This window comes from Lepisma saccharinum, chromosome 25 (genome assembly GCF_977018435.1).
Source record: "Lepisma saccharinum chromosome 25, izLepSacc3.1, whole genome shotgun sequence".
NCBI classification, from domain to species: domain Eukaryota; kingdom Metazoa; phylum Arthropoda; class Insecta; order Zygentoma; family Lepismatidae; genus Lepisma; species Lepisma saccharinum.
In genome coordinates, this window is record NC_139253.1 from 2,331,198 (window position 1) to 2,346,151 (window position 14,954).

General features: G+C 39.7%; 1 protein-coding gene across 1 annotated transcript in view; it reads right to left on the minus strand.

The window, feature by feature from the left end:
• Positions 1–14,954, minus strand: part of LOC145978989 (uncharacterized) — a 127,556-nt gene that overhangs the window by 71,256 nt on the left and 41,346 nt on the right. Inside the window, exons 7-12 of the mRNA XM_083112048.1 lie at positions 6,807–6,839; positions 5,328–5,372; positions 4,139–4,186; positions 3,797–3,838; positions 1,381–1,419; positions 481–600 (exon numbers count right to left, since the gene is read on the minus strand). Of these exons, the coding sequence (XP_082968174.1) occupies positions 481–600; positions 1,381–1,419; positions 3,797–3,838; positions 4,139–4,186; positions 5,328–5,372; positions 6,807–6,839 (327 nt within the window). The remainder of the gene's footprint in view (positions 1–480; positions 601–1,380; positions 1,420–3,796; positions 3,839–4,138; positions 4,187–5,327; positions 5,373–6,806; positions 6,840–14,954) is intronic.

Genomic DNA, 14,954 nt, shown 5'->3' on the forward strand with positions numbered 1-14,954 from the left:
AATTCAATGATGAGTGATTTATGAAAGAAAAATGACTCAGAAAAGTAAAATATCACAGTAATGTACAGCTTGGAGAGCAATCAAGTGCACAAACTGAAGGTGAGTATGGAGATCGAAATCATAACAAGTTTACAACTGGTCTAGGAAATGATTTTGTAAGTACAGGCTATGAGCGTCGGAAGGGAAAGTCAAACCGGTCGATTCACTCCCACCTGGAAATTGGAATTATAAATTATGAAAACGCAAAAACGTATTCTGTTGACAGACAATAGCAGAAATAATCCAAAACTAAGAAATGAGTTAGCTCAAAGAATTGAGTGAAAAATTCAGCAGTCAGACCAGAGCTCTATGCTCTCTTATTCTACCACTGAATCCAAAGAATGAACAGTTGTATGTGTGATGGATATCTAAAGAAACAAAGTGAAAAGCTTGTTTGAACCGTCATTACGAAGATCAAAAACGTACTGAAGGTGGACTCACCACAATTAGACTTGCAGTCTTCCTTTGACTCAAAGGCATTCTTCCCGGTGCACCTCTTGGGATGGTCTTTAACCAAGTGGCACTTCTGTTCTGAACACACGTAGCAGGAAAGACTCCTGCCTGCAATTATAAAAGGGCACTTCTGAACACACGTAATAAGAAGTGCTTTGTTTAAAATACGAAAGAGAATGCCTAGAACAAATACCTATATACTGATACCTCTATTGAAATACAATGCGAGTAAAACTAATAAATATTTAAAATAATGCAATATAGCCGAGACTTAGTAGGGAATAAGTGGGCCTAGCACCAGGCCAGTCGATGGGAAGGGAAAATTTGAATTAATAGAATCCAAACGTGCAATACATGAAATTTTAAGAATGATTATCAGTTTTATCTTTATAAAAATTAAGATTAATGAAATTACACTCTTATCAAATCCCCACACTAAATATTATAAATACGTAATTTATAAAAAAACTACAATGATCAATTCTATGCAAAGGCCTGTTAATGAAGCATTACTTAATAGATTAAATTAGCGGGTTATTAATTGTAACACAGTTTATTTCGACCATATTTGACACTTGTGGTTTGTACTATAATCAAACATTTCTGATTTTCCCCAAACTTATTGAATTCTCTTAATATTTTGTTTTAGTACCCGAACTCAGAAGCGACTCCAGAATCTAGTACTCAATTTACCAAATACCAATGCGATGAAAAAGATCCTCTCCTAGATTATTAAAATAGATTTATATTTCGTCGTAAAGAAGAATGAGTACTGGTTCTCTCATGGCTTGTAGATCATCATGTAATTTGTAGTTAATATTAAATCTTAATAAGAAATTGTACTACTTTGTGGTTCATACATTAATATAAGTAAAATGTTATTTTTACCTGATCCTGGTCCAGCAAATGCGTAAGAAGAGGCGGAGGCTGTAAGAAAATTAATAACAAATTTAAAATAGAATGCCAGTGCATTTCTTCACACAATCAATGCAGTACTAACAAGGTAAGAAACCAACCGAAAAGTATTACGTAGTCAGTATTTTTGTTACTTTAGTTACTATCTATATCACAGGTGGATAAGAAGTTGATCGGACAGGAATAATTGGATAAGAATGAATTTTCACGCTTTCTATAAACAAAATTGACCAACGTGTAGTAGTAGAACAGAAGGAACGCAAAGGTTCATCATTCATAATGTTTTTGCTGAGTGTTGCTATTATGACTTATGACCAGTGGCGGCGATTAGGAGGAGGGCGTGGGAGGGAGGCAGTTGCCCTACCACTTTGCAACTTTTGACCCCACACTATCCTAAACCTTTTCTACCAAGGGAAAGTAAACTGTCCTTGCCCCCCCCCCCCCAATGTTTTGGTGTCTTTCCCCCCAGTTTTGCTACCCAATCGCCGACACTGACTACTACTATTAAAAACTGTAGCTGCCATCTCGGCCAGCTTTATATACATGGTAGCACGTATTGTATCTACCATTGTCCGTTTATAACCCTGTTGGAATGCAGGCGTACTCGCAATCAGTTTGCCATGGAACGTTGTCCAGTTCGGACAGGAATCGCGGAGGTGTCCATCCGAACAGTTTCCATGAGGCAGTGGAGAGGAGTTCATCCGCACAGGTTCCATTCAGGAAAGAGAGCGTGCACTCGCTCCGTATTCTTTCGTATTCTTGGTGTTCCGGTGCTTCCATCCGACCTGGAGACTTCCGGTTCTGCACACCACCATTGTCTCTCCGGTGTCTGAGCCACCTTATCACGTTATAGGACACCTCACACTGAGACGCGGGGAAACACGGAAAAATCCGGCAACAGAACTTCTGTCGTCTGCTTCTATTGAAATCAAATGTGTAACGCTTACGACAGGGAAACGTGCGGAACCGAAGCACAGAACTTCCGGCTAGAAGTCTGTAGTTTATCTTTGAGCGTTATGACCCACTGAGACGCCGGAACCGAAACTGCTCCGTTCTGTTACCGCGCTTCCGGCGTCTCAGTGCGCGGGGTCCTTAAGTGTGTCTGTTATTGGTGGATGCATCTTCACTGGCCCGCTGCGTCTACTAAATGAAACCTCTTCGGATGAACGCCTCAACTACCGCAGGGAACCTTTTCGGATAAGCACCTCCACTACCGCATGCAATCTCTTCGGATAAACGCCTCCGCTACCGCATGGAACCTTTCAGGATGAACGCCTCCACGACCACATGGAACCTTTCAGGATGAACGCCTCCACTACCAATGGAACCTTTCAGGATGAACGCCTCCACTACCAATGGAACCTTTCAGGATGAACGCCTCCACTACCGCATGGAACCTTTCAGGATGAACGCCTCCGCTACCGCATGGAACCTTTCAGGATGAACGCCTCCACGACCACATGGAACCTTTCAGGATGAACGCCTCCACTACCAATGGAACCTCTTCTGATGAACGCCTCCACTACCAATGGAACCTCTTCTGATGAACGCCTCCACTACCAATGGAACCTTTCAGGATGAACGCCTCCACTACCGCATGGAACCTTTCAGGATGAACGCCTCCACTACCGCATGGAACCTTTCAGGATGAACGCCTCCACTACCGCATGGAACCTTTCAGGATGAACGCCTCCACTACCGCATGGAACCTTTCAGGATGAACGCCTCCGCTACCGCATGGAACCTTTCAGGATGAACGCCTCCACTACCGCATGAAACCTTCAGGATGAACGCCTCCACTACCAATGGAACCTATTCAGATGAACGCCTCCACTACCGCATGGAAACTTTCAGAATGAACGCCTCCACTACCGCATGGAAACTTTCAGAATGAACGCCTCCACTACTAATGCAACTTCTTCCGACGAACAAGTCCGCTGCCGCATGGAACGTGTTCGGATGAACGCCTCCGCGATTCATGTCAGTTCCATGGCAGACTGATTGCGCATCTTGAAGTTGCTTATTAAGAATTTAATATTCTTGCGCATCTGTGTTCTGAAGGCTTACTGTCTTCCATGGTGGAAAATCTTTTGGTAGCATTCTCCACTGACAACCAGTATATAAGGCTGGAAAATGCAGTATATGTTATTATTAAGGAGGAATTATGAATTCATCAAATATTATTGCTGGCATCGATGTTAGCAAAAGTAAATTACATATCCATGTTGGTAGCTACAATATGCGCCACCCTCTAGTAAGTTTTAAACCTGCCCTAAACACACCTGGCACGGTTCATGTGCGGAAGAGATATTTTCAAATCAAAAACTGAAATAATGCTCCATACTGGGCAAGACGACGAAGCAATGTAGTGTGTAGTTAAAATACATACCTGATGCAGATGATTGGCCAGGTAAGGGCAATTGTCCAGGTCCTGCAAAACATGGAATAAAATGATAAATTTGAAATACATGTACGTATGGTTTCAAGCTGACAAATTCGTGAAATACTTATGGGAGACAAAATGTCCCGGAATGGTAGTCAATTTTGTAATTAGTGAAATAATGTGGCAGGCTGGAAATACATCTTCACTGAGTTATGCTCAGCAAAATGCCAAGCAATACTTCTGTATGTCACTGTACAACTTATACTTATCAGTGTTTCTAAATGATAATCGTCGAAAATGGACGTCACTCACGTCAAAACATACAGTTTATTGAGAGCAATGTTTTACCTGAGAGGGGCGATTGCCCCAAAATCGATGAAAACGCATCACCACCACCTTAAAGAAAGAAAAAAGTTTTTTTTAAAAACGCATGTTTGAAGCACAGTTAAAAGCTAATTGCAATAGCATGAAACAATCATCATAGGAAACACTTTGGGCTAATTTTATATTTATTTGAATATGACACAATTTGAAAGCAGAAATTTATAACATTCCAACAAAATTTTGCCGTCATTAGAGTGAAGGAAATACAAAATTGGGTCACTTATTTGTATGTCAAGTTAATGAACACAAAGAAACTAAAATTTACTTGTTACATTAAGTATCAGTTATGTGGCTTTAAAAATGCAACGTGGCAAGTACTTAAACAATGTAGAAAGAGAAAATATTGCACGTATGGTTTTTATATAAATTTGAATTTTAAAACTAACAATCAATGTGCACAATTACATTTCACTTACTTTGTTTAGAAATCATTGTATAAATCATGCGTTCATAGTTAATTGAAATTGCTTTAACAAAATTATTCACTCTTCGCATCACTATATTATAAAAATAGTCTAGTCATAATTATATTTCACTGACAACTGAATTGTAATTCATGAATAACAAAATTGCTGTCAAAATTTTGACTTAATGCATAAAGACTAGATATATACGTAACTGTTATAATTTATTTATTTATTTATTGAGAAAATTCCAGATACAGCACAGGTGGCTATTTTATTGTACACTGAAATTGTCAACAATGAAAATGCAATGATAATAATAATAATAAGCAAAAAATATAAAAAATAATAAAGCAACAAAATAACACAAAAGTTAATAGTAAATTAACAAAAAATAAGTAAAAGATGGAACTATTTGATATTATTTACAAACTTTTCTTCTAATAGAAGACCGAAAGGCAAACTCGGAGGAAAATATATCGATTCTTGATGAGAGATCATTGTATTGTGTGGCAAGTCTGTAAAAGATAGATATTTTTTTAAATTTCTGTCTAGGTTTTTTTTTATAAAATAATCCTGTGTTGCGAGTTGTGCGCATAGGTACTCTAAAGTGGAATTCCTCAAGAAGTGTGTTGCAACGGATTATGCCATTCACAATTTTGTATAAATATCTTAAATCATTCTGCAATTTGCAACAATAATTATACAATACGTTGAACAATAGTGTCATAGTCTATAATATACTGTACCTTTGTATGGAGAATTGGCGAAAAAGGACGAAAACGGATTAGAAGCTATGAAAGAAGAATAAGATCATAAATAAATGCATAACTAAAGTTTTATGTAGTATTTCTGATTATTACTTATAAATAGGAGGTAATACAAAAGTAGGCATTTACTGATAGAAGTACAGAAAACACTGAAAGTGGAATAATCAGAGTGAAGGAAAGATGGAAAGAGAAGCAAGAGAAAAGAGAACGAAAGTGAATAATAAGGAAGAGAGGAGAAAAAATATACGAGGGTCAGAAAATAATTGTCCATATTTTTTTGTTGTAATTTTTTATGGTTTGGTCGTACTGCTTTCTGCTACTGCTATTTCACCATCATTCAGTTTATTTTCTTGTTTTTGCAGTGTAAATATGACCGACCCTCGTATATTGAGAAGCGGAATTATGTGATATAGAGAGTTAATGTAGTCTTACCTCTGAGCAAGGTAATGAACATCTTTTCTTACTTTATGCTAATCTCTGATAGTCTCCTACAGAGAACTTAGGTCGACTTAGAATATTTTAAGCTCCTTTCCCTATGTATAAGTATTGTTACATAAATTGTAAGAAATAAGAAAGAGTGGCATATTTTCAAACGTCTAAAAGTTAGAGCTACACATTGCATGTAACCTCTCTATCCCCCAAGAGAGTTACATATATGGTGGAGGTCAGCTTTCTGTGCTTTTCCACAGCGGAGGGACGATCCCAGTACTCTGATGAAGTGCGCCTGTCTTTGCCCTTCGATCCCCGAACTTGATTGATTGAGTTGGTGTTTCAAGTTCACTTGATGCACAGTAAGGCTAATCGGGACTGAGCCTAGAGTTTAAAGTGAGATCCGAGCCAACATGTGCCTTCTCCGGGAATCGAACCCGAGACCCCTTGATTACAAAGGCGTCGACCCTACCACTGCACCATCGGAGAGGCGCCCCCGAACTTGATGTCGTCCCTTTTCGTTTCTGGTTGTATCTTGTCGTTTCTCGTTGCCTCGTTTGGTCCCTGGTTGTCTCTTGTTGTCTATTGCTGTCTCTCGTTATTTCCTGGATGTCGTTCAGTGGTGTTAACTGTCTTTGAATCCAGGATTTGATGCTTGTCCTGTGTGGTTGTCTTGTGGCTGTCAGAATTATCCTCTGTCAGAATTATCCTCTGGCGTTGGGAGCTAGTGAATTTACAGCACGAAGAGTAAATTTAAAAAACAACGTTTTTAGAACAAAATAATAGTTTTGCATTTCGGACGATCACAAACGCCTGGAGGCACGTAAAGAAGTAGCAACCACGAAGTCTTGCATCTGACTGAAACGGACGCCCTCTGCCTGAGGTATGCTATCTGACCCCAGTACCAAAACCTTGTGTCACACATCCGTACACACACACGCACACATACATACAATTCTATATTATACACATGCATACATATGTAATTGTTTGGGGAAAGGGAAATAGAGAAACAAAACGTTACTTTACCTTTAGTATCCGACTGCGCGCGGTTCGCACCTGCTGAACAAAGAAAGAACTTGTTAAAATAAGGAACATTTCTACAGTGCTTGAGAAATAACCTGGAACATACCTCGGGTACAGTTTCTCTGGAAAATCTATGTTTCTCTGTATACGTTTGGTGATAAGGGGAAATAGAAGTATCGAAAGTATTAAAGCTTCATAAATTAGTGTCAATTAGGCATTACTTTCAATGCCTTAGTGCACCTTGAAATTTATTAAAAATTATCACAAATATACATTTGTAACATACCGTTATGCTTAAATTATATAATAGAGATAAATGGTGATGTAAAAAAGGACGTATCGGAAGTAGAGGGGGGTTGAAGGTTCAATCTCCCGTAAAGCTCTTGAAAAAGCAATACAAATTATAAAGCAGGAAAAATTAGCTTGCATTGTCCACTTCTTTTATCCAGCAATATATAAATATTCATGGTGGAATGGTTAGCACAGCGCGCTACGGCTCCAGGGGTCCCAGGTTCGATTTCCGACCTCGGCATGGATGTTGTAAGTGTCGGTCCCTTTATGAATCTCATCATATCATCCTCAACTTCGCAATTAACCAAAGTGGTAAAAAAAAAAGCGAATTAAAATAGAGGAAAGGAGGGGATTATTGAGTAGGTAGGGGTATATGGAATACCCCTATAACTGTTCTGCTCAGGCCCGTAGCCAGGAATTCTTAGTAGGAGGTGGGGAGGAGTCAATCCCAGAGGGGGCAAATTTTTAATATATTGTGTCGCATTTGCAGATATAGCAGGGTGCACTTGTAATGGTCGGATTGACCATTACTGGTTTTGGTATATTGTATTATAATTAATTGCTGGCCAGCTACAAGGTGTAGGGTTAAGTAATGTGTTTCCATGAGTGTACTTTTATGTTATTATTGCATGTAAGTGTATGTGCTTATTGCATTGTGCTTTACTGGATATTAGATTCCCCTGTTTTTTATCTCCCCGGTTGGGGGAGCTAGCTGTCTTACCAAAGACCATTGGCAGAATTTTTCCAACGCTATGGGGTCCACGTCCACGGACGTTTACCCCGACTATAAAAAAGGCCAGTGGGCTTTAGCAAAAGAAAAAACAGTGTTTCCCCATTGATCGACGAAGAGGAACGTCTCGTCAAGTTTAGTCCACTTTTGGTGGCTAGACTTAATATAATAATGTAGCATTTGGTGTAAGCCAAGCCCTGTTGCTGTCCAAAGTTCCCTTTTAGAAAAAGCCTTGAATATGTGGATACTTCCGTATTGAATAATTGATGCCCAAAAGAAAGTGTGAAGGCGTAAGGAAACGCATTTGTAATGAACGGAATATCATTTAAGCTGAGGGTAGGACCGCAGAGATAATTATGCTAACTCTGTGGTAAAGGAAGTGCCGATGGTGTAAGCCGTAGGTGCGCAATTATGTTGAAATAAGGGAATTGGTTGATTATGTAAATGCACACAAGGAATCAGGATGTAAATATATATATACTCTATGTGATCAGAAGTATCCGGACACCCACTTGAAAATAAGATACAAGTTTGGGCAACCCTCCATCTGGAACACTGGCAGTCAATACGGTGTTGGCCCACCCTTAGCCTTGATGACAGCGTTCACTCTCCCAGGCATACTTTCAATCAGGTGCCAGAAGGTTTCCTGAGGAATGGCAGCCCATTCCTCGCAGAGCGCCAAAATGAGAAGAGGTATTGATGTGAATCGGTGTGGTCTAGTACGAAGTCGGCATTCCAAAACATCCCAGAGATGTTCTATGGGATTCAAACCAGGACTCTGCGCAGGCCAGTCCATTAGCGGGGTGTTGTTGTCATCAAAGCACTCCCTAACAAGCCCTACAGTATGGACGGGTGCTCGGTCGTGTTTAAAGATACAATGGTCATACCCGAATTGGTCTTCGACGGTAGGCAGCATGAAAGCTGTTAAAATGTCAACGTAAGCTTGTGGCGTGACATTGCCATGTAAAGCAACAAGGGGGCCAAGCCCCCTCCAGGCGAACATGACCGCACTGTAACCCCACCACCTCCGAATTTCACTGTCGGCACTATACAGGCTGGTAGATGTCGTTCACCAGGCATTCGCCACACGCACACCTTACCATCGGATCGCCACAATGTGTACTGTGATTCATCACTCCACACAACGGTTTTCCACTGTTCTATGTTCCAGTTTCGACGCTTCTTGCACCACACGAATCAGAGTTTGGCATTTGTCTGTGTGATGTTTGACTTATGGGCAGGTGCTCGGCCATGGAAACCAAGTTGCCGCACATTGCGCCAAACAGTAATGGTGCTTGGAGTAGATCCTGATGCAGTTCGGAATTCCTGTGTGATGGTGGCGATGGATGATTGACGATAATGCTGTACGAGCCTCTTCAACACTCGATGGTCTCTGGAGGTCAACATGGGAGGTTGGCCTGCACGTTTTTGGGTTGTACACATCCCTTCACTATAACATCGGAAACAGTGGACAGATGGATGTCTAGGAGGGTGGAAATCTCACACACAGACTTCCTACGCAAGTGGCACCCAACCAACTGACCATGTTGAAAGTCTGTGAGTTCCTCAGACCATCCCATACTGCTGTCTCACACTTTGTGCAGACTACTGATTTCGCTGACTATGTGTTCTACGCGGTAGATGGCAGTACTTTGTGGCCTCTATGATAAACACACGTTTAGCGGTGTGTCCGGATACTTTTGATCACATAGAGTATATATATATATATATATATATATATATAACAACGTATAATAAACCAATATATCCTACTAGAAATGTTATGATTCCAAGAACTACGGTACTGTCCATTTAAAACCAGTTGTTTATTCACTTGCTGTACACTGGCGTACGCTACAGCCCCCTCATAAATTTTGAAAAATCGACAATTTCAAGTATATAAAATCAACATTAACTCAGGAAAACCAGAGTGGTAAATTCAAGCCCTATAAAATTATCCTCAGTTGACATTTTTGAGAGTGGAAAGTTGTAAATATACGATATATTTTATTGTGTATGCCCCCCCCCCCCTAGAAAGCAGTCAGGGATGCCAAATTTTGAAAAACATTAGGTTCTTATAAGTTTAAAAAATCTCAAATTCTCCCTTCCATGTATTATGATATTAATACGCACCATACTCGCTATTCTCAAAAATATTATTTAATGATTTTAATACGAAAATATATAATAATAAATATAATAATAACACGACAAATTCTTAGGTGCGCTATGTTCCCACGGACCCCTATAAGTTTGCGCCACTGAAAGCATCCACCTATACAATTCCAGCCCCTCCAGAAAAAAATCCTGCGTACGTCAGTGGGCGCAACCACGAATTCTTGTCTGGAGGGGGCAGTACCAGGACAAACGTGCAAATAATAATAATTGTAATATAGTGGTGGTAGTGGAAGTAATAATCGTAGCATCAAAGACGTTATTAAAAATCACGCAAAAAGGGGTTAGAATTTGGGTGTTAAAGCATTTGTGATGGAACAAATTATTTGAAAATATTTTTCGAACATGTTCAATTTCACATCAGCTAATACTGGAAAACAAGCACACAACTGTATTTTTGAAAGACACAAAATGCATGATGAACATAATCCTATTTGTACATATGACATGTATTACTTTCATGCATATACAACATACATTTTATTTATGCAACATGGTACGACGTAAAATAAGAAAATACATAAGTATGCAACATGTTACTGCTAAATTGTGTATGCATTCAAAGTTTCTTTAATATATATATTATTTATGAGAATACATTAAATACATTACATAATCAATTCATCCGCCTCATAACAAATCAACAGTAAAAATAATACAAATTGTGTCTCCTTTTACTCAAAAGAATTAGTCGTGCATTTGAGACAAAACTTTTTAGCAGCAACAGTCTGAAGTAGCTACATATTTGGTGTTACTTCTCTCTCGAGTAATTTAAATGCATTACCGAAAACAATCATATTGGGATCGATGCGAGCAAGAACATTTTTAGATCCAATTTTTTCAAACTGAAAATAGGGTGCAAATAATTTCAGAGGGCGCCATGGCTTTTTCTTTAAAACATTTTTTATTTCATTTAGACCGTTCTGACCCCATTGCTATGGCTCTGCCACAGCAGACAATGCGAGCGAAGCGATCAAGAAAATTTTACGAAAATTTGAAATCAATGGGGGCAATTGACCTTCTGTGTCCCCCCCTGCAAGTTCCCTTGGCCGTCTGGAAGAAAAAACTAATTCCATCTTGAGTATCCATTTGTCCTACTATTCTTAGATTCTGCTAGTCTTGTTTTTTTTACTTAAATGTTTGCCCCCCCAAGAATGGACTTCCGTTCAAGGTTGGGAGGACAATGACCTCTGCCCCCCCCTGTGGTTGCGGAACTGTTTGTGAGTGCCTCTTCATCAATTTCACGTCATCACTCATTGTCGCGATTAGTTAGAAGTAGCAGAAAACGAAAGCTAAGTAACAAATATTAAATATCCATTCCCTCTCTCTACTGCATGAATCGCTATTACTAAATGGTAGACTTGGGAAACAAAAAATTAAGTAGTTCAAACTTCATAGCAACACATCCAAGAAAATCATCCAAACACATTAGGCACCTTTAATATAAGACTTCTCAAAATGTCATAACTGTTCTAGATACTGAAAATTACAGAATAATTTCCCGAAGTCTGAATCGGGAAGGGATCCCCCCCAATCCTAGTACGACATTATTCGGAATCCCACACATCTCATTAAATCACAAAATCAATACGTGTCGTTGTTACGTTTCTGGAGTAATACAGGATATAATTGTAAAGATTAGTGAGAATTCCAGGTAGGAATGTGTTCTGTACATTTCGCAGGGGAAGCAAAGCAGGCTCTCAGGGGGTGGCAGTTGCCCCCCTGCCCCCCAATCTAGCTACGGGCCTGGTTCTGCTGTGTGCTTTACTCTTGTGCTGGCCGTCTATACCAAAGAAGTAAGTATATAATACAGTTGAGAAAGTAGCGCAGTCTTCCCTCCCGAAGCTGAAAAAAGAGGGTCGTGGGCGTTCCCAACCCTGACTTCACTCACGGGACAGGGGTGACGCTGTCACTGGCCTTTCCGCTTGTTATAGGATCTGCATTTCTGCGAGGGAGCGTGAAAGTATCTTGTATTTCCTTTTTCTGTAGCTTGTGTGATAGTGGATGTTTTTTTTTTTTCAACAACAGTTAACACTGCAGGAAGATGCCGTGCAATTGTGCTGTTGCTTTGTGCCCGAACAACGCAAGAAATACAGTAGGTTGATTGATTGATTGATCTGCTTTATTTTACTTCGCTTTTTGTGCCACTTTTGGCTAATTTGCGAAGATGGGGATGAGTGATGACATTATGAAATTGATGAATGAACACTCACAAACATCCATGCCCAGGCCGGGCTTCGAACCTGGCGTCGTAGAACGATGTTATAACCACTCCGCCACGGGAGCCGGCAAAAATACAGTAGGTGTAAGCTATTTTTCGTTCCCAAAGGATCCGATTACGTGCAAGATGTGGGTTTCAAAGTGTAAGACATAGATCCTGTTAACAGCTGGATGCCGATTACGAACGAAACTTAAAAGCAGAACTGCTGAGCATTACCTGTAGACCGCAGCTTAATAATAACGCTGTACCAAGTTTAAATTTGCCTGGTTGTGTGTAACAGCCAAATTACATAATTGATCGAAGTGGACGTGCCAATAAACGCCAGATTCGAAAGCGAGTAGTGGAAATACTTGAAGAGTTATCTCCTCACAAAATAATTTGCATGGCACATAATTCAGAGACTTTGAATACTGGAAATATACTCAATACACCCAATCTCGAACAAGATGGTGAGTTGGAAACTCTGAAAAAGAAATTAAAATGTGCTGAAGAACAAATAAAGAAACTGCAGACACTACAGGATGAAAGTGCTAAAAAAGTAAACAAAGTAAAGAAACAATGCAATCGTTTATTACATAAAGTGAAGAATTCACAAATTAGCAATAAAAGTTTGACGCAATAGTTAGTAAGACTTTATAAATCAAAGCAATCTGCTTTCAACGTGACTAAGAAAGTAAGTGAAATTCTTCGACGAGTTTTTTTTTTTTTCCTAACCAAATCGAATGTCTTCTTAGTCACAAAAGCAGACCCAAACTGTTGTCGAGAAGTGATATTGTAAGTGCATTAGCACAAGAAAAGCTTACACATACATGTATAAACCTACTGAAGATTTTTCAAATCGTTGAGCAAATGGAAAATGCATTTTGTTTATACAATCCTCCTGGCGATTTAAGCAGGAAATGTTGAGTAATGGAAACAATGAGATCATTATTACTTTCCAGGTTTCCTATGATAAAGAAGGAAATTATAGATCTCTTTGTCAAAACTCGGACATACATTCGTATCAGTCATTTAAATTCGAATATTAAACACAATCGAAGTCAGGTCAAGAAAGGTAAAAAATTGTTGTCTAATTAATGCCAACCTGTAGTCAGGTAGGACTGTCTTTGGAGGGGAAAGCTTGTGATCTAGTTTACATTTACATTAATGTATATTTGACTTTGAGAACAAATGAGAAACATGTACTCAATATTTTATGTGTGTTGACGCTTCACGGGATATAAAAATTCATCTATCCAGGCTCTCAAATGAAGCCTGTACAGAGTGTGAAGTGAAATAACAATAATGTTTGGATTATTTATGTCTGCTACATGTGCGCAGTGTGTGTCCTTTTTGTCTATTTCCTGGCGTCTTGTTAATGCTTCTTTCCTGGACATGGTAAGTCACATTTATCATTTAATTTTAACGTTCCCGCTTTTGATTACATGTTAATTCTATTGATAGTTAACCTTCAGCGATACAGTTTATGCTGCTCTATACATATACATTTACTTACACGCGTCAGAACATTCATTCGATTTTTAAAACAAATTTATTTTCCAAAACACGGAAGAAGTGTGAATTCCTATACCGTTGCTGGTGCTACAGCGCCTAGAATAACGTAGTGTGGAAAACGGCATGCTTCTGCGCTCTCTGGGTGGTTCCACTCGAAAATGATCCGCTAGAGGCGCTGGTGTTGACCCCGGTGCTTGGTGTTCGACTGCTTATAATGGAAGTAAATGGAGTTTTCGCTGCAACGTCTGATTCTTTTACATGAAGCATTTCTATGAATGTGATAATTGCTATGATATTTGGTTCAGTGGTCGCGAAGATATTAACGAACATTCTAGACAGTCGACCACGTCCTGTTATCGTCATACTTTCGTTAATAATACGGGAGAAAAAATACGCGTGGAATGTTCTTGGCAACTAAATTTTTGTGTATGAATTAGGTTCATTATTATTATCATCATCATCATCATTTCTTTTAAAGATATACACACTGAAGCATTTGTATTTTGGATATTTACTGTCTCTCTTCTTCCGCTTTAAACTAATCGCGGCGATGATGATAATGATGATTGCATGAAACGACAAGGGGAAACCCCCCACAAAACTTTCTTAGTGCCATCGACATGAGTGTAAGGCAACTTTCAAACCAATGGGACAAGCGACACGGGATGTTCACACTGTCACACTAGTGACACACACTTCCAGGCTGTAAAATAGCATTCATTGCACATGAGGGTCCAAACAGCAAACGACACGTTCATATGGCGTATTCGCGTGCTACTTGTTACTTCAGTCGGAAAGCTCCTTAAAGGAAGGGTGCTGAAACCGAAGCGACGCGCTACAGGGGGAGTTCCCAACTAAGTGACAAGCGACATGGTGCCTTCAGTCTATTAGCAAGCGTTGCTTGCGAACAACAGATAGGCGACACGATAAACCGCACATTACAACAACAGATCTAGGCGACACGATAAGCCACACGTCTCGCTTCTGCGTCGCTCAAACTGGGCCATTCCCTCAATAGCTTGCAACATGTTGCCGTGGTTTGTTGTTCGCGCATACGCGATGCAATGAGTGTCTTGCTTTAGTGAGATTGCGCACCAAAGCGCCACTTATCGCTTGAGGATTTCACCAACCGAACGCTGGCCTGTGCTTCCAGTCATGCCGCTACGATGTGAAATATTGCTCTTTTATTGGCTCCTTTCCAAGCAACATGTGTCACTTCGGTATAAAAGTTGCCTTGGAC